General features: G+C 42.3%; 2 protein-coding genes across 3 annotated transcripts in view; both read right to left on the bottom strand.

The window, feature by feature from the left end:
- Positions 1 to 4,533: 4,533 nt before the first annotated feature.
- Positions 4,534 to 12,067, bottom strand: LOC121542555 (tubulin--tyrosine ligase-like protein 12). Its single transcript, XM_041851965.2, has 2 exons — positions 11,713 to 12,067; positions 4,534 to 5,610 (listed from the first exon to the last, which is right to left on the bottom strand). The coding sequence occupies exons 1-2, from the start codon at positions 11,819 to 11,821 to the stop codon at positions 5,459 to 5,461; spliced, it is 261 nt and encodes an 86-aa protein (XP_041707899.1). The 5' UTR covers positions 11,822 to 12,067; the 3' UTR covers positions 4,534 to 5,458.
- Positions 12,068 to 15,191: 3,124 nt separating this feature from the next.
- The window catches only part of LOC121542554, a 38,462-nt gene continuing 28,000 nt past the window's right edge, over positions 15,192 to 25,653 (bottom strand). Inside the window, exons 2-4 of one of the 2 annotated variants that reach the window (XM_041851963.2) lie at positions 19,941 to 25,605; positions 19,734 to 19,799; positions 15,192 to 16,146 (exon numbers count right to left, since the gene is read on the bottom strand). In XM_041851963.2, coding sequence (XP_041707897.2) covers positions 15,962 to 16,146; positions 19,734 to 19,799; positions 19,941 to 25,509 — 5,820 coding nt within the window. In that variant the 5' untranslated portion in view covers positions 25,510 to 25,605 and the 3' untranslated portion in view covers positions 15,192 to 15,961. The remainder of the gene's footprint in view (positions 16,147 to 19,733; positions 19,800 to 19,940; positions 25,606 to 25,653) is intronic. The other variant, XM_041851964.2, reaches the window with a different exon arrangement.

Genomic DNA, 25,653 nt, shown 5'->3' with positions numbered 1-25,653 from the left:
TATAGGTTAACAGTAAAACCTTGAAATCAGCCCTTGCCTTAACAGGAAGCCAGTGTAGGGAAGCTAGCACTGGAGTAATATGATCAAATTTCTTGGTTCTAGTCAGGATTCTAGCAGCCGTATTTAGCACTAACTGAAGTTTATTTAGTGCTTTATCCGGGTAGCCGGAAAGTAGAGCATTGCAGTAGTCTAACCTAGAAGTAACAAATGCATGGATTAATTTTTCTGCATCATTTTTGGACAGAAAATTTCTGATTTTTGCAATGTTACGTAGATGGAAAAAAGCTGTCCTTGAAACAGTCTTGATATGTTCGTCAAAAGAGAGATCAGGGTCAAGAGTAACGCCGAGGTCCTTCACAGTTTTATTTGAGACGACTTTACAACCATCAAGATGAATTGTCAGATTTAACAGAAGATCTCTTTGTTTCTTGGGACTTTGAACAAGCATCTCTGTTTTGTCCGAGTTTAAAAGTAGAAAGTTTTCAGCCATCCACTTCCTTATGTCTGAAACACAGGCTTCTAGCGAGGGCAATTTTGGGGCTTCACCATGTTTCATTGAAATGTACAGCTGTGTGTCATCCGCATAGCAGTGAAAGTTAACATTATGTTTTCGAATAACATCCCCAAGAGGTAAAATATATAGTGAAAACAATAGTGGTCCTAAAACGGAACCTTGAGGAACACCGAAATGTACAGTTGATTTGTCGGAGGACAGACCATTCACAGAGACAAACTGATATCTTTCCGACAGGTAAGATCTAAACCAGGCCAGAACTTGTCCGTGTAGACCAATTTGGGTTTCCAGTCTCTCCAAAAGAATGTGGTGATCGATAGTGTCAAAGGCAGCACTAAGGTCTAGTAGCACGAGGACAGATGCAGAGCCTCGGTCTGACGCCATTAAAAGGTCATTTACCACCTTCACAAGTGCAGTCTCAGTGCTATGATGGGGTCTAAAACCAGACTGAAGCATTTCGTATACATTGTTTGTCTTCAGAAAGGCAGTGAGTTGCTGCGCAACAGCTTTTTCTAAAATTTTTGAGAGGAATGGAAGATTCGATATAGGCCGATAGTTTTTTATATTTTCCGGGTCAAGGTTTGGCTTTTTCAAGAGAGGCTTTATCACTGCCACTTTTAGTGAGTTTGGTACACATCCGGTGGATAGAGAGCTGTTTATTATGTTCAACATAGGAGGGCCAAGCACAGGAAGCAGCTCCTTCAGCAGTTTAGTAGGAATAGGATCCAGTATGCAGCTTGAAGGTTTAGAGGCCATGATTATTTTCATCATTGTGTCAAGAGATATAGTACTAAAACACTTAAGTGTCTCTCCCGATCCCAGGCCCTCGCAGAGCTGTGCAGATCCAGGACAGCTAAGCCCTGGAGGAATACGCAGATTCAAAGAGGAGTCCGTAATTTGCTTTCTAATGGTCATGATCTTTTCCTCAAAGAAGTTCATGAATTTATTACTGCTGAAGTGAAAGCCATCCTCTCTTGGGGAATGCTGCTTTTTAGTTAGCTTTGCAACAGTATCAAAAAGAAATTTTGGATTGTTCTTATTTTCCTCGATTAAGTTGGAAAAGTAGGATGATCGAGCAGCAGTGAGGGCTCTTCGGTACTGCACGGTACTGTCTTTCCAAGCTAGTCGGAAGACTTCCAGTTTGGTGTGGCGCCATTTCCGTTCCAATTTCCTGGAAGCTTGCTTCAAAGCTCGGGTATTTTCTGTATACCAGGGAGCTAGTTTCTTATGACAAATGTTTTTCGTTTTTAGGGGTGCAACTGCATCTAGGGTATTGCGCAAGGTTAAATTGAGTTCCTCAGTTAAGTGGTTAACTGATTTTTGTCCTCTGACGTCCTTGGGTAGGCAGAAGGAGTCTGGAAGGGCATCAAGGAATTTTTGTGTTGTCTGAGAATTTATAGCACGACTTTTGATGCTCCTTGGTTGGGGTCTGAGCAGATTATTTGTTGCGATTGCAAACGTAATAAAATGGTGGTCCGATAGTCCAGGATTTTGTGGAAAAACATTAAGATCTACAACATTTATTCCATGGGACAAAACTAGGTCCAGAGTATGACTGTGGCAGTGAGTAGGTCCAGAGACATGTTGGACAAAACCCACTGAGTCGATGATGGCTCCGAAAGACTTTTGGAGTGGGTCTGTGGACTTCTCCATGTGAATATTAAATTCACCAAAAATTAGAATATGATCTGCTATGACTACAAGGTCTGATAGGAATTCAGGAAACTCAGAGAGGAACGCTGTATATGTCCCAGGAGGCCTGTAAACAGTAGCTATAAAAAGTGATTGAGTAGGCTGCATAGATTTCATGACTAGAAGCTCAAAAGACGAAAACGCCATTTTTTTTTTGTAAATTGAAATTTGCTATCGTAAATGTTAGCAACACCTCCGCCTTTGCGGGATGCACGGGGAATATGGTCACTAGTGTAACCAGGAGGTGAGGCCTCATTTAACACAGCAAATTCATCAGGCTTAAGCCATGTTTCAGTCAGGCCAATCACATCAAGATTATGATCAGTGATTAGTTCATTGACTATGACTGCCTTTGAAGTGAGGGATCTAACATTAAGTAACCCTATTTTGAGATGTGAGGTATCACGATCTCTTTCAATAATGGCAGGAATGGAGGAGGTCTTTATCCTAATAAGATTGCTAAGGTGAACACCGCCATGTTTAGTTTTGCCCAACCTAGGTCGAGGCACAGACACAGTCTCAATGGGTATGGCTGAGCTGACTACACTGACTGTGCTATTGGCAGACTCCACTAAGCTGGCAGGTTGGCTAACAGCCTGCTGCCTGGCCTGCACCCTATTTCACTGTGGGGGCTAGAGGAGTTAGAGCCCTATCTATGTTGGTAGATAAGATGAGAGCACCCCTCCAGCTAGGATGGAGTCCGTCCCTCATCAGCAGGTCAGGCTTGGTCCTGTTTGTGGGTGAGTCCCAGAAAGAGGGCCAATTATCTACAAATTCTATCTTTTGGGAGGGGCAGAAAACAGTTTTCAACCAGCGATTGAGTGCTGAGACTCTGCTGTAGAGCTCGTCACTCCCCCTAACTGGGAGGAGGCCAGAGACAATTACTCGATGCCGACACATCTTTCTAGCTAATTTACACGCTGAAGCTATGTTGCACTTGGTGACCTCTGACTGTTTCATCCTAACATCGTTGGTGCCGACTCCTTTGTATGAGCGGACTCCTTTGTTACAGCAATAACTAGCGACATTTAACTCGACACAACAATACCCATGCGTAAATCCGATGCTTTTTTTTGTTGCACAAATAGAAAATACTATTCAACATAGATAGCATTGTTTTTCATGTCAACCATTGGATTTTCCTAAGAGAATATAGAGCTAGGATACTTACAGAAAGCCTGCGCTGCTCCTCTCTCTTTCGCATACGGCAGATCAGCGGTAAACATGCATGTCTCCAACCGAGATCTAGCAATCAACAACTCGCACGCTTCTTCTGAGGGGTTTATCGGCATCCAACGTTATAGTGCATTACTGCCAAAACCACTCCTCTCTTCTGTTACAACTTCTTCAAATGTATCTCTGGTAAGAGCGCGTGGCTGGTACTAGTAGATTCATGTTCCACGCTCCCAGAGTTATTCTCTGCTCCTTCTCAACTGATTGGCAGTATTCTCTAATCATTATTTTATTGAAGCAAATGACAAAAAAAAAAAAAAATGTTTTTACCACAAGACAAATTAATGAACAGAATAAACACTTTATACATTCCTCTGCTGTTTTAGGTTTTGTTCTGTCTATAATTTCTTCCTGTTATAATTTGACCGTTGAGCGTGCTCAAACAAATAACCAGTTGTTTCGTTGTGTGCTTTATTACTGAACTAATGCGTAGTGATATTGAAGTAATGGCTGGCTATCTATATATCGAAAACGTGACCTTTTCTTGACTCTGCAGCTATTTAGAAAGCATATTCAATGGTGAAATTCCACCCATTGCTAAAAACATGTTTAGTCAGGAGGACATTGTCATCGAAGTTGTCATGCATGTCTAAGGGCAACTAATCCACATATTTGTCTAAAGACACACTAGTGTGGTCCTACATTATCTACATATACATACATTTCTGAAGTTGGTCATTGTAAGTTATACTCACACCTACTGCTGTGAAGGAAAACATTAAGCTTAATGACAATTGTGTTAGACAACTGTACTGTGTGCTTTAAAGCTATTATCGAACTAGAACCAGACAAATCTGCATTTGAGGAAGGGGAGTATGAAACGTGGCAGTATATAATAGATAAGCTTGCCAAAAAAACGCGGGGTGCCTGGATACAGCCCTTAGCCGTGGTATACTGGCCATATACCACAAACCCCTGAGGTGTCTTATTGCTTAAATAAACCCTGGGTGAATGCTTAACCGTTTCTTTACTACAAGATCAGATTTTTCCACAACCCTGTAACCCATCAATCTGTATCAATCACCCATACTTATGATTGGGGTATGATTATGAACGGCTCTTCACACAAATTAATAGTAATACACCACACTCTGTCAGTTCATTTCCATGAGGTTTAATACCAATCAGAAAATATACAACATAAACCTGTTTCCTTAGAAGTTGGAGAAGGATCGAGACAGAGAGAAGAGAGAGAAACCACAGAGCAGAACAGTGCAAGGCCCTTACTTCACTCTCTCTCCCTGTTACAGGATACAGATATGTAGGAGTGAAGGGCTTAAGTGTGTGTGTGAGACAGAGACTGCCTGATCAGCAGTCCTCTCCAGCAGGAAGTGCAGTGGTTGACTTCCTCCAGTGTTTTGTACTGGAGTGGCGAAAACTTGCCTTTCCTCTTGTCCTCCTTCTAGATCACCTACCCAACATCTACTTTGTCCCCACTCTTTCCCCACCTTGGCCTCCCCTTACCACCCCTACTCTGGGCCTACCTACTTTACACTGGGTGGGTGTGTGGGTGGGTGGGTGTGTGAGAGTGATCAGTGTGCATCAGTCCAGACCAGGGGTGTCAAAAATAAAGCCTGTGGCCCAGATCCGGCCCGCAAGCCCTTCAATCCGTCCCGCAGGAGGTTTGAATTTATAAAAAAATATAAATACATTCGGGGAAAAACTCATTTGACATTCAAAATTACTAAAGCCAAATCAAAACTGTGTAGAAATGATCATGAACCTACAGTCATCGAAACAAAATCTAGACAGTCAGTGAGCATAGAAAAATCCAAAAGTGATTTAAAAACAATTTCTTTGCTAATTTTGATGGCAAGGAAATATAATCCATTTTAAGAGCGATCCTCCGGACCTCGGTGGAGACCGAATGTGGCCCACGGGGCAAAATTAATTTGGCACCTCTGGTCCAGACCATTACTCATGATCAATTCCTACAAGAAAGGGGAAAAACACATTTTCCAAATGGGTCTTTTCAACTGCGTAATATGGAAGGTGTTTGAGTTCAGGGGTTAGAAGTCATCATGAGACCTGAGTGACAGGGCACTGATCAGCCTCATCCAGGAAGAGCGTTTGGAACATGTGGTCATAGAAGCCAGGGTGATAGAGGCAGGCCCGGGCGCAGTCTGGACTGAAGTTCACCTCCAGGATCTGAGGCTTCATCACACGTTCACCTGATCCAGGAACAGATCATAGAGGGTTGGATCATACACTGGATATTATTAGCAGGGGTTAATAATGGATGACATATAATACAACTAAAATGAGATTTATGAGAAATTAAGAAATACAAATTAAGTGTGAGAAATTTGATAAAGTATATGCTATTTCGTGTACAACAGCCTACACTGGTAAAACTCTGCAATAATATCACTACTGGTTTATAGATGAACAGTGCTATTGTACCTATCCCCCTGGGGGAAACTATCACTACAGGAAACTCCCACTAAGATATATAGCAGTTTTCCTACACGCTGAGATGATCGCAGTTTAGTGAAACTAAACCTATGTAGGGATCAATATCTGTGTTATACATCACTAATCAACTGTTAAGCCATCCAATCTTCCTCTGACAGATTTGAGAGCATAACGTATGCTATTTAGCAGACACTTTCATCCAAAGTGAATTAGTCATGCGTGCATACATTTCACGTATGGGTGGCCCCAGCAGAGATCGAACCCATGACCCTTGGCATTCCAAGCGCTATGCTCTACCAACTGAGCCACACAGGACCACATTTGAAATAACAGAAAACAACTAACCAACTGCACTCTCACCCTCCTAGCCTGTTGGGTCCTAAATTCTTAATGCCCTCTAAATTATTGTTGTAGCATCTGTGTGACCTCTGAGGTTAGGAGTACATAATGACTGGTTTGTCCTTCAGTTCTTCGGCAGATTGGTACAGACCTTCCAGGGAACGTGTCTGTCTCCCCATATGTGTATCTCTATTAAACCTTGAAACATATCAAACATGTTCACTTTATCCTTTAATCCAGTGTAACAGGTCAAAGAATTACAGATTTTTGCAACCGTTCATTTTCTATTTTTTATTTTATTTTGTGAGTTGATTTCACCAAAATATTGTATTGTTCAGCATTTCGTGTAGTCTACAGATATTGGGAGAGTTAGTTGTGTAAGTGCGCCCTCTAGAGTTGGTTATATGCGGAGGGATGTTGTGCTTTTCTCAGTCTGCATTGTATTCGGCTGGGAGAGGTACGTGTTCACTTCGGCGTGACATAAACTTGATATACCTGTTAAAACTAAAACGTTTCAGTGCACATAGTAACTTGTATGTATATTATATGATGAGTGTACGTACATTTAATCAAGCTGTGTCGTGAATATAGCCATTTTTGAGAGTTGAGAAATTGCTAACTTAGCTAACCTCGTGTTCTGTTTAGCTGTAAGTTAGCAATCATCATTCTATCCTCTTGTGACGAAGCTCACGTTGTTCTTTTTATGTTAGGCGGATTCTGGTCGAGGGTAGAGTGTTGAACATTTTCTCTCTTTGATGTGGAACAGGTATGTATTCCCTATATCAGGTTAAAAATGTGTTCATTTAAAATGTTTTCATGTATTGATTAGTGTTTAATGGCACTGAAAAGCTCAAATGTGAAGGATTACATGTTGCTTCGTGCATATTACTGTATGTATTACCTGTTTGAAAGATGGTTTATGTCATGTTGCACAGTATTAATGTAAAGGCTAAAAGCTCAGAGTTTTTGGCAGAGATAACATGAATATGACACATACATAAGATATACACCAGATGCAATGTTTATTTTCCAATGATGTTGTATTTTATTCCTTGTATTTTTGAATGTGATTATACTGAGTCTGCATTGTATTCGGCTGGGAGAGGCGGATTCTGGTCGAGGGTAGAGTGTTGAACATTTTCTCTCTTTGATGTGGAACAGTCTGCATTGTACTCGGCTGGGAGAGAGTGAGAGAGCTGTACACAATAAAGTGCCTTCAAGTACGCCAGTGTGTTGTCTTCAGTGCACCGGAACACAACGCAGTAGTCGGCAAGAGACAGACCGCGCCGGCTACACCAGCATTTCCCACACCTTGAACAAATATATTATTCCCAACAAGCCCCAGTAGCCATACATGAGTTTTAGGTCTGTAAATGTAGGGACCTAAAAAATACAGAGTAACAACCTTACGCCTATGCATGTTTTGCTGTTTCATGCAGCTGCTGCTGGTCCTCCGCTGCTTCCCCTCCTTACCTTCTGCTCAAGTGGGGCACTGGGGACAGAGGTGAGGCCTGGGTGTATTAATACATACGTTTGTGTGTACGTTTCTGTACCTTTACGTGTGAGAGCTCTACATTCCTCACAGAGTTCCTCACACATTCACAAGATAGGCTAATTGTATACACTGTGGGAACAGGAGGACAGCTGGTCTGGCCTTGAACTGGCTAGTCTCAGAAACAATAGATCAAATCAAATGTATTTGTCACATTCACCGAATAATGCTTACTTACAAGGCCTTATTGATCAATAATGCGTAAGCACAAATCTGTGTGTAAACCATGCGTGGGATCATTTCCATGCAAAGTGTGAGATTATCAATAAGAATGTGGACAATAACAGTTGGCCTATCTATTGTTTCTGAGACTGTAGCCAGTTCAAGGCCAGACCAACAACACAATTAGACCCAACCAAATCATGAGAAAACAAAAAGAGAATTACTTGACACATTGGAAAGAACAAACAAAAAACAGAGCAAACTAGAATGCTATTTGGCCCTAAACAGAGAGTACACAGTGGCAGAATACCTGACCACTGTGACTGACCCAAACTTAAGGAAAGCTTTGACTATGTACAGACTCAGTGAGCATAGCCTTGCTATTGAGAAAGGCCGCCGTAGGCAGACCTGGCTCTCAAGAGAAGACAGGCTATGTGCACACTGCCCACAAAATGAGGTGGAAACTGAGCTGCACTTCCTAACCTCCTGCCAAATGTATGACCATATTAGAGACACATATTTCCCTCAGATTACAGCATCCACAAAGAATTCGAAAACAAACCCAATTTTGATAAACTCCCTTATCTACTGGGTGAAAAACCACAGTGTGCCATCACAGCTGCAAGATTTGTGACCTGTTGCCACAAGAAAAGGGCAACCAGTGAAGAACAAACACCATTGTAAATACAACCCATATTAATGTTTATTTATTTTCCCATTTGTACTTTAACTATTTGCACATTGTTACAACACTGTATATATACACAATATGACATTTGAAATGTCTTTATTCTTTTGGAACTTCTGAGTGTAATGTTTACTGTTAATATTTATTGTTTATTTCACTTTTGTTTACTATCTACTTCACTTGCTTTGGCAATGTTAACATACGTTTCCCATGCCAATAAAGCCCTTAAATTGAATTGAATTGAAATAAACAAGGGGAGGAGGTAGACAGAGAAAGATAAGAGAGAGAGGTGGAGATATAAGGGATAGAGAGACAGAGAGAAAGAGATAGAGGAGGGGGTAGAGAGAGAACGATAATACAACTGTATTACGTACTTACAAAAGTTTCAAGTTTTATTAGTTGTATGTACCTGATACACATGGTCTATACCGTCCAACTAAATGCTTACTTACAGGTTCCTTTGACAATACAACGATAAGAAATAATAAAAGATAAGAGTACAAACATAAAGTAAATGGCTCAGTAGAATAGAATAAACATTTTAGTATCAGTATAATACAGGAAGGCACAATTTATAGTCCAATATTTATACGTGTTTGAAAAAGTGTTTGAAAAAAGTAAGGTGTTACGTAATCAGATTACTTTTATGATTAACAGAGTAAAGTTTCTTTTTCAAATTGGGTAATATTATTACAGTTACTTTGTCAAACAACGTGTTACTTTCATTATCATCTCTCTACCGGGAGAGTGTTTACATAATCCGATCTCGACTCGTTTCCTCAATTAGTTCTCCAGCGAGCGGAGAAAGGCTGTTTGGAGAAATGTCATGACAGCTACATTAATTAAGAACACCTTTCTAATATTGAGGTTCGGGGCATCTCCCCCTTTTGCCCTCAGAACAGCCTCAATTCATCAGGGCATGGACTCTACAAGGTGTCAAAAGCGTTCCACAGGGATGCTGGCCCATGTTGACTCCAATGCTTAATCCTTCTTTAACCGGTCTCCTCCCCTTCATCTACACTGACTGAAGTGGATTTAACAAGTGACATCAATAAGGGATCATAGCTTTCAGCTGGATTCACCTGGTCAGTTTGTCATGGAAAGAGCAGGTTTTCTTAAATGTTGTATATGGCTTGTACGTTATGATATTCAGCTGAAGCATCCAGTTTGGTGAATAAATCTGGTTTGAGCTTTTACCGGTGTCTGTCTGGTCTGTACCTTGAGTAGAACCTAACAGTAAACAATGTTGTTTAATCAACCTTTATTAACTTTATGTAATAAACATGTTGGATTCAAAACAAAAAGAATACAGACGTCTTGCTGTTGCGCCAGATAGCATATGTCGGGTCTCCGGTCACAAGGAGTACACTTCCCCAAACATTCTCACTAACATGCAGCAACCCTTTTCTCTTCTCATACTATGACTTTATACATCAAAACATCCCAAAGGCTTAAAGCATAACTGCACTTAAAGTTAAATCACACTAAAGCAATTATTTACAATCTATCAGTATATATGGCAAAGTAAGCATCCCATATATAGTGTAGCACTTTTACATTTTTATATTTACGTCATTTAGCAGACGCTCTTATCCAGAGCGACTTACAAATTGGTGCATTCAACTTATGAAAGCCAGTGGGACAACCACTTTTCTTTTTTAATGGGGGGGGGGGGGTAGAAGGATTACTTCTACCCCCACTTGTAGACTAGCACAAGAAAGCAGCGCCACAGATTAAAGGAGAAACTAGTGATCATGTCGTGGAAATTCTAATCAATAATGAGGAGAGACAAGGTCAATCACCAATCAGGATATTACTTTATTCAAAACAAATTAATAAGGCAGCAGGTCACACCACCCACACACGTAAATGGAGTGAGTGCTCTGAAATGTTGAGGCTGGTCGACATACAAAGATCTGACATACAAAGAATACAAATATATTTCATAGCAAAGATACACCCTCTCAGTCTACATGACAAACAGCAGATGTGTGGAATGAGTCAAAAGGTGAGACTTGATATATGAGAAAGGAGTATCCCCCAGCCAGATAGCATTTGCTGTGAAGACTGTTCTTATTGTATGGAAACCAGAGTTTGGCCCCTAAGACAAGGTTCCTCTCATCATTATCCATACCTGAGCCATCCCTCCCTGGTATCTTACATTACACTAACACCAACTCATTCTATGGAATGCATGCTGTAGGTTTTATCACCAAACCATTCATAAATCAATTGTCAGCTCCAGATACCACTATCTCGAGTAAAACCCATGTCCTTGACCACACGCCTAGACTAGCTGCAGGGAGCTGGAGTAGAAACCATCCCTTTACAAAAACACAGCATTAGTAGAACAATTGTTAACTATTAATATTAAACAAAGCAGGTAAACATGTTACATGTTAATTTCTCTATCACAATCATCAAACCTGAGTTAGTAGTACTGCATTCTGACGCCACACACACACTCACCACATACACTGCTGCTACTGTTTATTATCTATCCTGTTGCCTAATCACTTTACCCCCTACCTATATGTAGATAGCTACCTCAAAATATAGCCATGTTATTTTCTACTGCCTGTATATAGCCATGTTATTTTCTACTCCCTGTATATAGCCATGTTATTTTCTACTGCCTGTATATAGCCATGTTATTTTATACTGCCTGTATATAGCCATGTTATTTTCTACTCCCTATACATAGCCATGTTATTTTTACTCTTTATTTTTATTTGTTATTCACTGTTTATTTCTTCCTTGTGTCACTATTTATATTTGTATATTATTTTATCTTATCTTTAACTCTGCTTTGTTGGAAAAGGATCCATAAGTAAGCATTTCACTGTTAGTCTACAAGTTGTCTATGAAGCATGTGACAAATAAAATTAGATTTGAGTGAGTAGCCTCTCTTTCGTAGTGTCTCGCCTCGCCTGTAAACACAGCACATAATTTATTACCTTAAGAGACTGTAAAATATGTTCCAAATAAATGATATGCATTGATAGTGTCACTAAGATTAATGTGTATTAGTTTAAAATGAAATCCGTTGTTTTCTTATAGGTACCTCACAGGGAAAAGGTTAATTTAAATAAATAGAAAGTATGTAAGTAATCTTACCGGCTAATTCGTCCGGTTCCAGCCCAGTTTCGGTGTCTATTCCGCATATCACAAAGTAGTGAGCGAAGCCGCAGGGCGCCGCTCCAGACAACGCGTTGGTCCCACTCATCTTGGTTCACAGATCAGCGTCTTCCCGTTCCTAGTTTTCCAACAGAGACATCTACAAAGCGAGAATAAACCTGGTTTAAAAACGTTTCTTTAGTCTTTGTAAATGGCAGAATGACAGTGTTCCCGACGCACAATTAAAATAGTTTCCTGTTCTTCAAAGACATATTTAACTGTACTGAAATATCGAAGAGAATACTTGCTGGTTGTCGGCTCTTGGTAGCACTGACAATACAGAATCGAACAGTGTGGGAAGCGCGAGCTCGGGTGGGTGGGGTGTGTGTGCTTGCTTCCATGCCACGCTCGTCGTGTGGCAGGGCGGGACATTCAAATCTGATGCATAAATTAAGTGAATTGGGTGCATAATGTGCACTGTATGTAGTCTACATGTTAATCAATATTTTGCATGCTGCAGGCTATGTTAATTTTCTCTGAATTGATTAAGTTAATTAAAATGTTTATGTGGACATGTTTATGTGGCCTAACATACAGCATCTAGTCTGTTATTTCCCCAATATTCCTATCCTATGCAACAGACACAATTGACTTCCTCAGGTTAATGACTGGTGAGGTGAGGTTAATGACCATGAGAGTTTTAGCACTGTGTTGGGAAGGGCCTTTCCTCCACAGCCCAGTGCCTCTCATCTGACACCTGTGCTGCTGAGATCAAAACACACACAGCTCATTTACAGCCATTCAGAGGACAGTGTGATATTATGACCCCTTGCTGAGAACCTGCCTTCCTGTCACAGAGACAGATGGAATAAGAGGGGAGAACAGGGAGGAGGATGGAGGAGAAAGGCTCCTATTATATTGGCTGACTCCATAATTCTCTCTCATGGATTGCTTGAATACTGGCTGGATATTAATCCTCCGATCCCCCAGGCAAGGTCAGTCATGTACAGAATCCTATAGGCTATTAAGTAAAAAACTGGGGTTGAGGAAAGCGATAACAGAAACAAAAGCAAGCTGACCTCAAGTATGTAAGGTTAGGACTTTTCAACTCGTGATGAGATACATCAGCCCTGAATGCTGATTGGCTGACAGCCATGGTATATCACACTGAATATCAGGGGTATGACAAAACATTTATTTTTACTGCTATAATTACGTTGGTAACCAGTTTATAATAGCAATAAGGCACCTCAGGGGTTTGTGGTATATGGCCAATACACCACAGCTAAGGGCTGTATCCTGGCACTCCGTGTTGCGTCATGCTTAAGAACAGCCTTTAGCCGTGGTATATTGACCATATACCACACCCCTCGTGCCTTATTGGTTAACTATACATTCTCAACAGGCCTCCACCACTCTTGTCCTTGTAGGCAGCAGTTTCTGCTTGGCTTTCTCCAATAAATATACAATACATGTTGTGTAGAAACAGAAAACATGACTGAAGATCCCCCTCTTATCTGTTCTTATCCATTCACCTATGTGAGTCTCTCAAGTCTCAACAAATAGGAGAACCTAAAAGCCTTGCACAAGTGAGCGACTGAAATGATATGAACATTAACATTGTACTTTGCTTCCCTCTAGTGGTATAACTGTGTGTGTCTCAAATAATGTCTGACTGGTGATGGGGGGAAATAATACCACAACTCTCTTCATTGGATGCTGTGTAGTCTGAGAGGACATTTCCTGTATTGATATTAGTTCAGTGCCATAACAATACAGTAAACAGAGGTAAAAAAACAAAACAATACAGCATCAAAACTGACAAAAACTGACATATATTAAAAACAAAACATGGCATTTCGACCAATTTTTAAGACATAGTATAAAACCAGTGACCTGTGAAGTACAGTTGAAGTCGGAAGTTTACATACACCTTAGCCAAATACATTTAAACTCCGTTTTTCACAATTCCTGACATTTAATCCTAGTAAAAATTCCCTGTCTTAGGTCAGTTAGGATCACCACTTTATTTTAAGAATGTGAAATGTCAGAGTAATAGTAGAGAGAATGATTTATTTCAGCTTTTATTTCTTTCATCACATTCCCAGTGGGTCAGAAGTTTGCATACACTCAATTAGTATTTGGTAGCATTGCCTTTAAATTGTTTAACTTGGGTCAAACGTTTCGGGTAGCCTTCCACAAGCTTCCCACAATAAGTTGGGGGAATTTTGGCCCATTCCTCTTGACAGAGCTGGTGTAACTGAGTCAGGTTTGTAGGCCTCCTTGCTTGCACACGCTCAGTTCTGCCCTCAAATGTTCTATAGGATTGAGATCAGGGCTTTGTGATGGCCACTCCAATACCTTGACTTTGATGTCCTTAAGCCATTTTGCCACAACTTTGGAAGTATGCTTGGGGGTCATTGTCCATTTGGAAGACCCATTTGCGACCAAGCTTTAACTTCCTGACTGATGTCTTGAGATGTTGCTTCAATATATCCACATAATTTTCCTTCCTCATGATGCCATCTATTTTGTGAAGTGCACCAGTCCCTCCTGCAGCAAAGCACCCCCACAGCATGATGCTGCCACCCCCCTGCTTCACGGTTGGGATGGTGTTCTTCGGCTTGCAAGCATCCCCCTTTTTCCTCCAAACAGTTCAGTTTTGTTTCATCAGACCAGAGGACATTTCTCCAAAAAGTACAATCTTTGTCCCCATGTGCAGTTGCAAACCGTAGTCTGGCTTTTTATGGCGGTTTTGGAGCAGTGGCTTCTTCCTTGCTGAGCGGCCTTTCAGGTTATGTCGATATAGGACTTGTTTTACTGTGGATATAGAAACTTTTGTACCTGTTTCCTCCAGCATCTTCACAAGGTCCTTTGCTGTTGTTTTGGGATTGATTTTCACTTTTCGCACCAAAGTACGTTCATCTCTAGGAGACAGAACGTCTCCTTCCTGAGCAGTATGACGGCTGCGTGGTCCCACGGTGTTTATACTTGCGTACGATTGTTTGTACAGATGAACGTGGTACCTTCAGGCGTTTGGGAATTGCTCCCAAGGACGAACCAGACTTGTGGAGGTCTACAATTGTTCTTGTGAGGTCTTGGCTGATTTCTTTTGATTTTCCCATGATGTCAAGCAAAGAGGCACTGAGTTTGAAGGTAGGCCTTGAAATGCATCCACAGGTACACCTCCAATTGACTCAAATGAAGTCAATTGTCCTATCAGAAGCTTCTAAAGCATGACATCATTTTCTGGAATTTTCCAAGCTGTTTAAAGGCACAGTCAACTTAGTGTATGTAAACTTCTGACCCACTGGAATTGTGATACAGTGAATTATAAGTGAAATAATCTGTCTGTAAACAATTGTTGGAAACATTATTTGTATCATGCACAAAATAGATGTCCTAACCGACTTGCCAAAACTATAGTTTGTTAACAAGAAATTTGTGGAGTGGTTGAAAAACGAGTTTTAATGACTCCAACCTAAGTGTATGTAAACTTCCGACTTCAACTGTACATACATTCCTCAATACCCGAAACATTAGCAGTATCAGTTGAATATAACTACAAAAAACATCTATAGCCACAGATAACTATAAACCCATTGCAAGGAACCACATCAAACAAAGTGACATAATGGCTTTCAAACATCATTTGATGTCGGATATCCATGATACATTTACCTACTTTACCACCAGTGTTAAAAAACACAATTGAAAATTTTTTGTGTGTATTGTACAGCAGAATCTCATTAAACAATAAGTTCAGTCTGGTTTCTCCCCTTTAGCTTTGGTTCTGGCTGCAATAGAAATAGTCTATAAAAAAATACCGTAAACAAACAAAATCCAATTTCCAATACATCACTATGATTCAAACACTATGATGCCCTAACAATGTAGGCAAACAATACTATAGGAATACGGGTAACCAAACACCAATCACCCTTAGATGTCAAGAGTTACAATAACACATATACATAGTATATAAAACACACTTCTGACTGTTTCAAGCACAGCTAAAGAACCTGTTATAGAGAGAGAAATCAGACATTTATTTATTTAAAAACATGTAGAAAAGTAAACTTCATAATGTAGCCAAAATATGGCTTTATAGGCACAGTCTGTAGTGTTTCAAGTTTGAAAAAATAACAGCATATGCACAATGTCAGGTTTGAGGTAAAAGTATTGTCTTTGCTAGTTGCCATCAACTACTGTTTTGTCTGGTGTATCCTGTCAGGGCCGACTGATTGGCTTACGAATCAGTTCTGTCTCCTGACCACCGCTCGTTCCATTCGTTCATGGGAGAGCTATGGTGCCTGGCTGTTGGCTCAACTCTTCTCAATTGGCTGGAGGATGAATGGTGACCCCGAGGGGGGCTTACATTCTGAGAGGAAGCTGGATGGTTACTGTGAGTGGGCCTTGCATTCGGAGAGGAACCTAAGAGGCAAACATAAGCAAGCAGGTGAGAAATATTTACATTAGCACTGTAGGAAATAGCCGTCCCCCAGCTACTGGCTTTCCAAGTGGAGATGAAGGATCAGTAAGGCAACTTTTCAGTTCAGAAGTCTATTTATTCACCGTACACAGGATCCTGGGAACACTGCCTCAGAATATACTCAGAGCATGGCTAGAACATGTTCCAACCCAGTCAAAACAAGTTGCACTTATATAGGTTTCAGTTACCTAACAACAAGTTGGTTATCATCGATAAGGTCCAAAAAGTCACTTTCTGACATCTTCTACCATGGGCAAATATGTATGGGAAGTTTTTGTACACTCTGAACAAGTACATCAATATTTTCCCCAAGTTTTCTCATTTACTTTATGGGTCATTCCATTTCACTTTTTGACTGCAGCCCTTTTGATTTGAACGAAACTTTCCATACATATTTGCTCATGGTAGAAGTGGTCAGAAAGTGACTTTTTGGACCTGAATGCAAAAACATTCAAAGTTGACCCATTTTGCATATCCCATTCAGAATACGCACAAACGTGTAAACTATTTATACAAATTTATGTTTTTTAAACTTCAACATCAATTATCAAAAACGTGTAAACAATATTTTTTTAGCATATGTTGTATCTTAAACCCTCATTTACATAATCTGAGGTGTATGTGTTGTGCCAGCCATCAGTTGAGACACAGCATACTCTTGCCAATATTTTTTTGTAAGCTTTTAAATGATATCAAACTCAACCGTTAATCTTTTCCAGTGATGAAGATATGGATGTATGGTAGGGTATGCAAAATGAGTCAACTTTGGGCACCTCTATCTCCTGAATGTTTTGGCATTCTGGTCCAAAAAGTCACTTTCTGACATCTTCTACCATGGGCAAATATGTATGGGAAGTTTTGTTCAAATCAAAAGGGGTGCGGTTAAAAAGTGATTGAAATCAAATGGAATGACCCTTATCAATTACATATGGTAATGAATTGAGTCACATCCTGTGTGAGTTGGGAAAAACACCTGTCTGCCCACCCCTATTCTGTGTCATCCCTCTCACTTTGACTCCCAACTTTACTTAGGTCATATTGACCCAGGCTCAAAGGCCTGTGTACAATAGCATGATACATTTGCATTCACTACTCAGCTCCTATAAATAACATAATAACCTGATATGATGATTTGTGACACAATATTCATTAATGTGTGTAAACTCCTAAGCTGAATGAGTGACAATGAACAGGGACACACCATGTGTTAGTGGTATCACAAGTGAGGAAAACAAGGTCAGTGTGCCAAGAAAGATTGGGGGCCACTGGTGCTAATCTTAGGATGGGTACGTGATGGAATGGCCTGGCTAGAGTGCCACATGACACCAAGGAGAGGAATGATATGTAGGAAGTGAGTGGCAGTTGAGTAATAGTTAGCAACTGGGTATGACAAAAGTAGGTTGGAAGGGCATTATATACAGTGAGGGAAAAAAGTATTTGATCCCCTGCTGATTTTGTACGTTTGCCCACTGACAAAGAAATTATCAGTCTATAATTTTAATGGTAGGTTTATTTGAACAGTGAGAGACAGAATAACAACAAAAAAATCCAGAAAAACACATGTCAAAAATGTTATAAATTGATTTGCATTTTAATGAGGGAAATAAGTATTTGACCTCCTCTCAATCAGAAAGATTTCTGGCTCCCAGGTGTCTTTTATACAGGTAACGAGCTGAGATTAAGAGCACACTCTTAAAGGGAGTGCTCCTAATCTCAGCTTGTTACCTGTATAAAAGACACCTGTCCACAGAAGCAATCAATCAATCAGATTCCAAACTCTCCACCATGGCCAAGACCAAAGAGCTCTCTAAGGATGTCAGGGACAAGATTGTAGACCTACACAAGGCTGGAATGGGCTACAAGACCATCGCCAAGCAGCTTGGTGAGAAGGTGACAACAGTTGGTGCGATTATTCGCAAATGGAAGAAACACAAAATAACTGTCAATCTCCCTCGGCCTGGGGCTCCATGCAAGATCTCACCTTGTGGAGTTGCAATGATCATGAAAACGGTGAGGAATCGGCCCAGAACTACACGGGAGGATCTTGTCAATGATTTTAAGGCAGCTGGGACCATAGTCACCAAGAAAACAATTGGTAACACACTACGCCGTGAAGGACTGAAATCCTGCAGGGCCCGCAAGGTCCCCCTGCTCAAGAAAGCACATATACATGCCCGTCTGAAGTTTGCCGATGAATATCTGAATGATTCAGAGGAGAACTGGGTGAAAGTGTTGTGGTCAGATGAGACCAAAATGGAGCTCTTTGGCATCAACTCAACTCGCTGTGTTTGGTGGAGGAGGAATGCTGCCTATGACCCCAAGAACACCATCCCCACCGTCAAACATGGAGGTGGAAACATTATGCTTTGGGGGTGTTTTTCTGCTAAGGGGATAGGACAACTTCACCGCATCAAAGGGACGATGGATGGGGCCATGTACTGTCAAATCTTGTGTGAGAACCTCCTTCCCTCAGCCAGGGCATTGAAAATGGGTCGTGGGTGGGTATTCCAGCGTGACAATGACCCAAAACACACAGCCAAGGCAACAAAGGAGTGGCTCAAGAAGAAGCACATTAAGGTCCTGGAGTGGCCTAGCCAGTCTCCAGACCTTAATCCCATAGAAAATCTGTGGAGGGAGCTGAAGGTTCGAGTTGCCAAACGTCAGCCTCGAAACCTTAATGACTTGGAGAAGATCTGCAAAGAGGAGTGGGACAAAATCCCTCCTTAGATGTGTGCAAACCTGGTGGCCAACTACAATAAATGTTTTTGCAACCAAGTACTAAATCATGTTTTGCAGAGGGGTCAAATACTTATTTCCCTCATTAAAATGCAAATCAATTTATAACATCTTTGACATGCGTTTTTCTGGATTTTGTTGTTGTTATTCTGTCTCTCACGGTTCAAATAAACCTACCATTAAAATTATAGACTGATAATTTCTTTGTCAGTGGGCAAACGTACAAAATCAGCAAGGGATCAAATACCTTTTTCCCTCACTGTAAGTTGAAAGATGTGGTAAGGAAGTCAGTCATATGATAAGAGGCAAAGTACGTTCATCTTATTAAATGATCCAGTACTGAAATAAATGTAAATCAAACTTCCAGCTGAGTGTCGACTGCTCTCTTGCATCCTGAACTTCTCAATACCAGAAACTCATCATAACATAACCTTTCATCCAGATCAGGGATTACCAAAGTCCGTCCAAGGGCTCTCGCTGGGTGCACGTTTTGTTTTTGGCTTGAGTACTACACAGCTGATTCAAATAACCAACTCATCAACAAGCTTTGGTTATTTGAATCAGCTGTGTAGTGCAAGGGCAAAAACCAAAACGTGCACCCGGGGGGCCCAGTCCTGACTTTTGGAGACCCTGATCTAGTTGTTTCCAATCAGAACCCAACATTAAACTGTCTACGTCTGACATTTTTCTAAAAGGAAAAATACATATACAACTTTGTTTGAAATACTGGGAAATCATTGGCGCAATTGTAAAAGTAGCCTACCATGTGAGGCTAGCATAGCCTGCAACTTACCTTCAATTTCATTTGGCCTCTTCGTCTGTTTCTCTGACCACTTGTAACCAACTCCATTTTTTTTTGCTGTAACCAGAAGAACTTGTCAATGACTGGAAATCCAATAAAATGTAACTAAATATTGACCTGTAGTGTGTTATACTGTGTGTTCGTTTTTCATGCCAATGCTAGCTATACATATTACACAAAAACTGAGGGAATACATACCATATTTGTTTGCCAGTGGCTTGTGATCGGTGTCCTTACCCGAGTGTCTGGAGTCTTTTGGAGGTTCACGATGGAGAGACTTCATCCAATGGTTTGCCTGAACAATGCTCTTCTTCATCAAAATGGCAGTGGGCTCCTGCATTTCACGCTTCCTTTTGAAGCTCTTTTCACATGCACCGCTTGGTCCAGGCTTCAGCTCCCCTATATCTTGCCGCTTCTCTTCCCTAACAGGGGGCTGTTCCTTCGTGTTCTGGCAGTTCACAGGAGCATCTTCCTCATCCTCGTCAGAACGCTGTGCATCTTCAGGATCCATGTAAGACCTGTTGAACATGACGTAATTTTCAGATTCACGGGGCATGAAGTAGTGCACCGCCCTTGGATTCAAAGCGAAGCTGATGTTCTGCTTGGGTTTTGGCGGAGCATCGACACGTTTTAGAATGGGTCGGATGATCCTGGTCTCCAAGCTGGACCTGGGACTGGCCTGTGGACGTTCCACTTCCTCTGGAGGACACCCTGATCGTCTGCGAGTCCGGGGGGTTGGAGTCGGGACAAAGCTGCTCTCCCAATCAGAGAACACCTGCTGCCTCGCAGAGACTTTTTCCCCAAAATGTCCATTGCCATATGGCGGCGATACCCTAGCCGGATTAGGGCAAGCATGACTACCTGGGCTATTACCATTGGAACTGGCAGGCTTGATAAAAGGTTTCGGCTTGTGTGCCACTCTTGCAGGTTTGTTCAGCGTTTGTGATTCAGGTGAAGCACTGGGAGATGTCTCTTCTCTGTTCTCTCCCTCATTCCCATCCTTTGAAACCTCTGGAGTCCTCGGAAGCTTGGGAATCCTTGGCAGCTTTGGCTTGGGGGGCGGCGAGTCGTTCTCACACTCGTTTTTTGAAAACCATCCTTTCTCATTCCTATTCAACTCCTTCGGAATCTTTGTCAACGTCTGTTGGGATGTCAAGTCGCTCTCTGCCTTACGTTTTAGTTTCATGGACGAGTCAGCATTCTTAGAAACCTTTACCCCTAAACCCCCAGGGTCTCCTCTATCCTCCACCCTCTTCCGGCTTGGTGGAGAACCTTTCCTGACAAGATGTTTGGAAAAGGACAGCTTTTCCAATCTGACTTCCAGGCGTTGCATTTTTTGCTTGTGTTTGACGCCATTCCTCTGCCTCTCTTTGACAACAGGAGACACTGACTTTGCAGGGGAGCGGTGCCTGCTAGTTTTGTTCGGGGCTTTATTCTTTGGATGTTCCTTTGTCATTTTGGGGACTTCCTCAGTATGTTTGGATGGTGAGCCATTTGTGGAAGGCTTTTTGGGGACATTTATGGAGAGTTTGAGAGGAACGGTGGTAGTTGATGATTGCTGCACATGGAGGGTTTTCACCCCAGGGCACAGCGGTGCGTTTCCACTGCCGCTGTCCTGCTCTCTTTCCACCAACTGGCACTGCAACTCTTTGGAGTCACCTGAGTTCCTGCCTTCAGTTTCAGTTGAAGTTCTCCTCATCTGTGACATATTGTCCCTAGATTGACTGCCCTCACCCACATTTTCAATTGAAGGTCTCCTCTTCTTGTCCCTACTTTGATTGTTCTCGCTCTCTTTCTCAGTTGATGATCCCCTCTTCTTGTCTGTGCATTGATTTTCATCACTCTTTGTCAAATGTCTCCTCTTGCGTGACGCATGTGGCTTCTTGTCCCTGCGTTGATTATTCACAGTTGCCTTCACCCCAGAGCTCTTAGGGGGTTGGGATAGTGACTGTCCCCTCTCTGCTTTCCCATGGCTTTTCTTGGGCTTTTGTCTATCAGATGACTTTGGATGGAGGGTTTTCTCCTTTTCCATATATATATATATTTTTTTATTTGACTTGCAGGTTTTGTATTGGGTGACAAAGTCAGCAACTTTGTCATACTTATATACAGGTGAACCACAGTCCTCTATAGGTGAACACCAGTTGTCTGCTATGATGTTAGATCTTAACTTAGAGGGGGTTTCAACCTTGGGAAGTGGTGATGTACTCATCCTACAGTCTTGGTCCTTCTCTTGCCGTCTTTCCCTATCCTCAGAACCAAGACTGACTTTGCTTTGGGTATTATGTTCTTGGGCTGACTCACATGGTGCTTTGGCATCAGTTTCAGGCTCTGTCCTTTTAACATTAGAAGCATGAGCCTCAATCTGAGCATGTAGTTCATTAGGGTTCTCCTCTGTCTCCTGATCTGAATCCTCACTTGTATCTGACCAGAAAAAAAAGTCAGTGATCGGTACGACGCTTGTACATTTCTGCATTTCTCCCTCTGTTTTATTGTCACTGGATTGATTGTCATCACCCTCTTCTTCAGTTGATTGTATCTGCTTCTTGTCCCTGCATTGATTGTCCACAGTCGCCTTCCCCCCAGAGTCTGTTTCAGCAAGCAGTCTCACAGCATCCTCTGATGTGAGGACGGTCAAAATCATTGGGGAAAGGGGTTCTCTCTCTGAGAATGCATCTGTTGGGAGGTCTGTGTCTGTTGGGGGGTCTGCGTCCATCATGAGGGCTGTGTTTGTTGTGAGGTCCGAGTCTGTTGCTTCTGTCTCCTGATCTGAATTTTCGCTTGTATCTGACACGGTAAAGCAGTGAGCGATTGTTATACATCTTGTACCTTGCTGCAATCCTTTCTCTCTCTGACAACTGGAGCATAGGCCACTTTCAAACCCATTGTCAGTTTCAATAATACAAGGACAGTAGCAGGACTTATCTAAGCTGCCACTTACTATATTCTCTAGTTGCTTTGTCTGTGTCTTATCTTGGTTTTCAGAGCATGGTTCAGGGGACCCGAGTTGGAGGTCAGAGCCATTTTCGATCTGGCAAAACAGTCTCATGTTATCCTCAGATGTCAGGATGGTCAAATTCATTGGGGAAAGGGAGTCTGTGTCCGAGTCTGTTGTGAGGTCTGTGACGGTTTTGAGGTCTGCATCTGTTGGGCAGTTTGAGTCTGTTGTGAGGTCTGCATCTGGTGCCTCTGATTCAGCAAGCAGTCTCACAGCATCCTCTGATGTGAGGACGGTCAAAATCATTGGGGAAAGGGGTTCTGTCTCTGAGTCTGCGTCTGTTAGGGGGTCTGCGTCCATCATGAGGACTGTGTTTGTTGCGAGGTCAGAGTCTGTTACTTCTGCTTCAACAGGTTGTTGTGCAGGCAAGTCCACAGTCTCCATCTTGCTGTGGAAGGTGTCATCCATTTTTACTCCCCCAACCACTTTGGAACTCTCCTCTGCTTTATCTGGTATAAACCACAGAGACCAAGCTCTTCCAGATTCTTTGTCAATGTCATACAGCTTCTCGTTGACATTTAACCATGATGACCTGTAACCCACCTGGGAAGAGCTGTCAATATGTGCTGGAATGGGAAAGTTCTCGACGACTTCTCCCAGTGATATACCACTGACTGCAAAGACAACCACTGCCTTCTCATCCTCTGCAGCCCAGGCAGACACATCCTGCATGATTTTCTCATCCCTTTTGTCTTTTAAAGCTTTTAACAGGTTAGAGGTATCCCCGCCCCAATACATCTCCAATATGGCCTCTAGACAACCATCCTTTGCCTCTGTGATTGTTGCTGCACTCTCCAGATAACTAACCAGTTGTTGCAGCGTACTTAACTTAAACTGAACTTCATCAATTGTGGACAAATCAAGAGTTCTCTCATCTGCGCCATTAGCGCTAACGTCCACAATTGTCTGGGTACCACAAATGCGTACAATATCAGTTGCCTGAGGGTTGGTGTGGACAAATGGTGAAGGTGAACTCTTGTCCATCTGTGGATTGACCTGAAGTACCTCATCAATGTCCTCTCCAGTAGATGCCAGTGAACATGTTGCAGATGCATCTACAGGCTTATAATACTCCATAACACTCTCAACTTGAACCGTCTCATTTAGGACAGTTCGAGAACTTGCATCATCTTTAGCTCTTTCCCAAAGGCTTTCTGCCTGTTGTTCGTTGATGGACCAGGCATGTAAAACCTTAAATGGCACCTCATTGCCTGCATTCTCTGTCTCCATGGGCTCTGGGGACTGCTGTGGACCCATTGGAGGGACGATAGCCACGGGGGGCGGAGCGGTGGCGACTGCCGTCAGGGTCATACACCTGGGGGTGGACGTAATCTCTAGCCGTACAGTGGAGTCCTCAGCATTAAATCTCTCAGTGGGCCTCGCCTGGTCGTTTTTGGTGTTTAGATGTCGGTACGTATTGCCTGCTTGTAAAACATCCATCTTCTCTGTGCTGGATTGTTGGGACTGAGAGAGGTCTTGTGTAGAGTTGTTCCCATTTACGGGTCCATTTTTAGATCTTAAAACACTCTGGAGCCAGTCCTGTATTTCATTGAGTGAGATCTTATGTTTATGAGGTGGTTTGTCCTGAGGTGTCTCAGTGAGAGGTTTGGGAGAAGGAAAGAGAGCATGTTGCTGTTCAGGGGTGGCAGAGGTCTGGGTGTGAGAAACCAGAGCAGCATTGCCAGGAAGATTATCGGTTTGTTGTGTTATGGCTTGGGAAGGAAGACTATGTCCTAGTATACCATGGGTGTTTGCATTTGTTACCTGGGCTGCTTTTAGGTAAATGACACCAGATTCTCTACCTCCCGTGGAAGGGAGATCCATAGAAACACACTGCTGTGCAGTCGCAGTGAAGGCCTGCACAAGTGATGTAGAATCTCTCACAGGACCTGCTGTTCGTCCTGATGTTGTTTCACTGTGTTCATTGTTGACCACAGGAACAGTTGGAGTGATGTTGGCGTTCTGAATGTCTGGAGAACTGTTGGTCGTAGTTTGAGAAGGGTTGACATGCTTAGCCTGGAAGTCCAGCCTGGGAGACCTGCTGGAATGGGCCCTAGAATGTCCACTAGACCCACCCCTCGAACATCCACTAGACCCACCCCTAGAACGTCTACTAGAACCACCCCTAGAACGTTCACTAGAGCCACCCCTTGACCGTATACTAGAGCCACCCCTAGAACATCCTCTTGAGTATTCATTAGAATGTCCCCTTGAATGTTCATTGGAATGGGTGGGATTGAACATCTGCCATTTGCTTTCCAAGTAATGGAGATTGTTATGTTTCACTGTCCGACCAACCATATAATCACGGTCAGCGTTATGGTGAAGAGAAATGTCCTCATGCCCTCTTTCGACAAAGATTGGGGGTAAAAACTCATAGCTGGGGAAGTGGGGTTCATACTTAGTCCATGCTTCTGTTCTTTCTCCACTGCGGAGTAAGGTTACATTAGGGGGTGACTGGCCTCTTAAGGGTCCAGAGAGATTGGGCCAATCCCTTATGTTCTGACTCTGAGCCATTCTGTGATGGCCCTGATGATACAGAGGAGGCGGCTGGATCTCTTGTGCCCCATGTCCACGGAAGTCCATTTGAGAGATTTGTCTATGGGAGTTGTAGTGGGCCCGCATGGCAGCTTCTTCCTCATGGTTCAGCCACTGGCGTTCCCTTTCCCAGTGGGTGAGGTACTGTCTTTCACCAGCAGGTGGAGCACTTTCCCAGTGAGCCATATTATGGCGGCTGCATCCGTCACCATCGCTCCAAGTGTTATCCATGTAGTGTCAGTTCTATCTGACCCAGCACATTGAGCTGGGCAGCATTTCAAGCATATGGGGCAACATCCTCAATAGTTGAATTGTGAGAGGTCAATTCTGCAGAAAAAAAAGAGAGAAACAGTTGTGAAAACTATGCAATTGTTA

Source organism: Coregonus clupeaformis, chromosome 28 (genome assembly GCF_020615455.1).
Source record: "Coregonus clupeaformis isolate EN_2021a chromosome 28, ASM2061545v1, whole genome shotgun sequence".
In the NCBI taxonomy this organism is placed as follows: domain Eukaryota; kingdom Metazoa; phylum Chordata; class Actinopteri; order Salmoniformes; family Salmonidae; genus Coregonus; species Coregonus clupeaformis.
The sequence above is the reverse complement of the archived record's forward strand: the minus strand, read 5'-3'. Positions and strand labels throughout refer to the sequence as shown.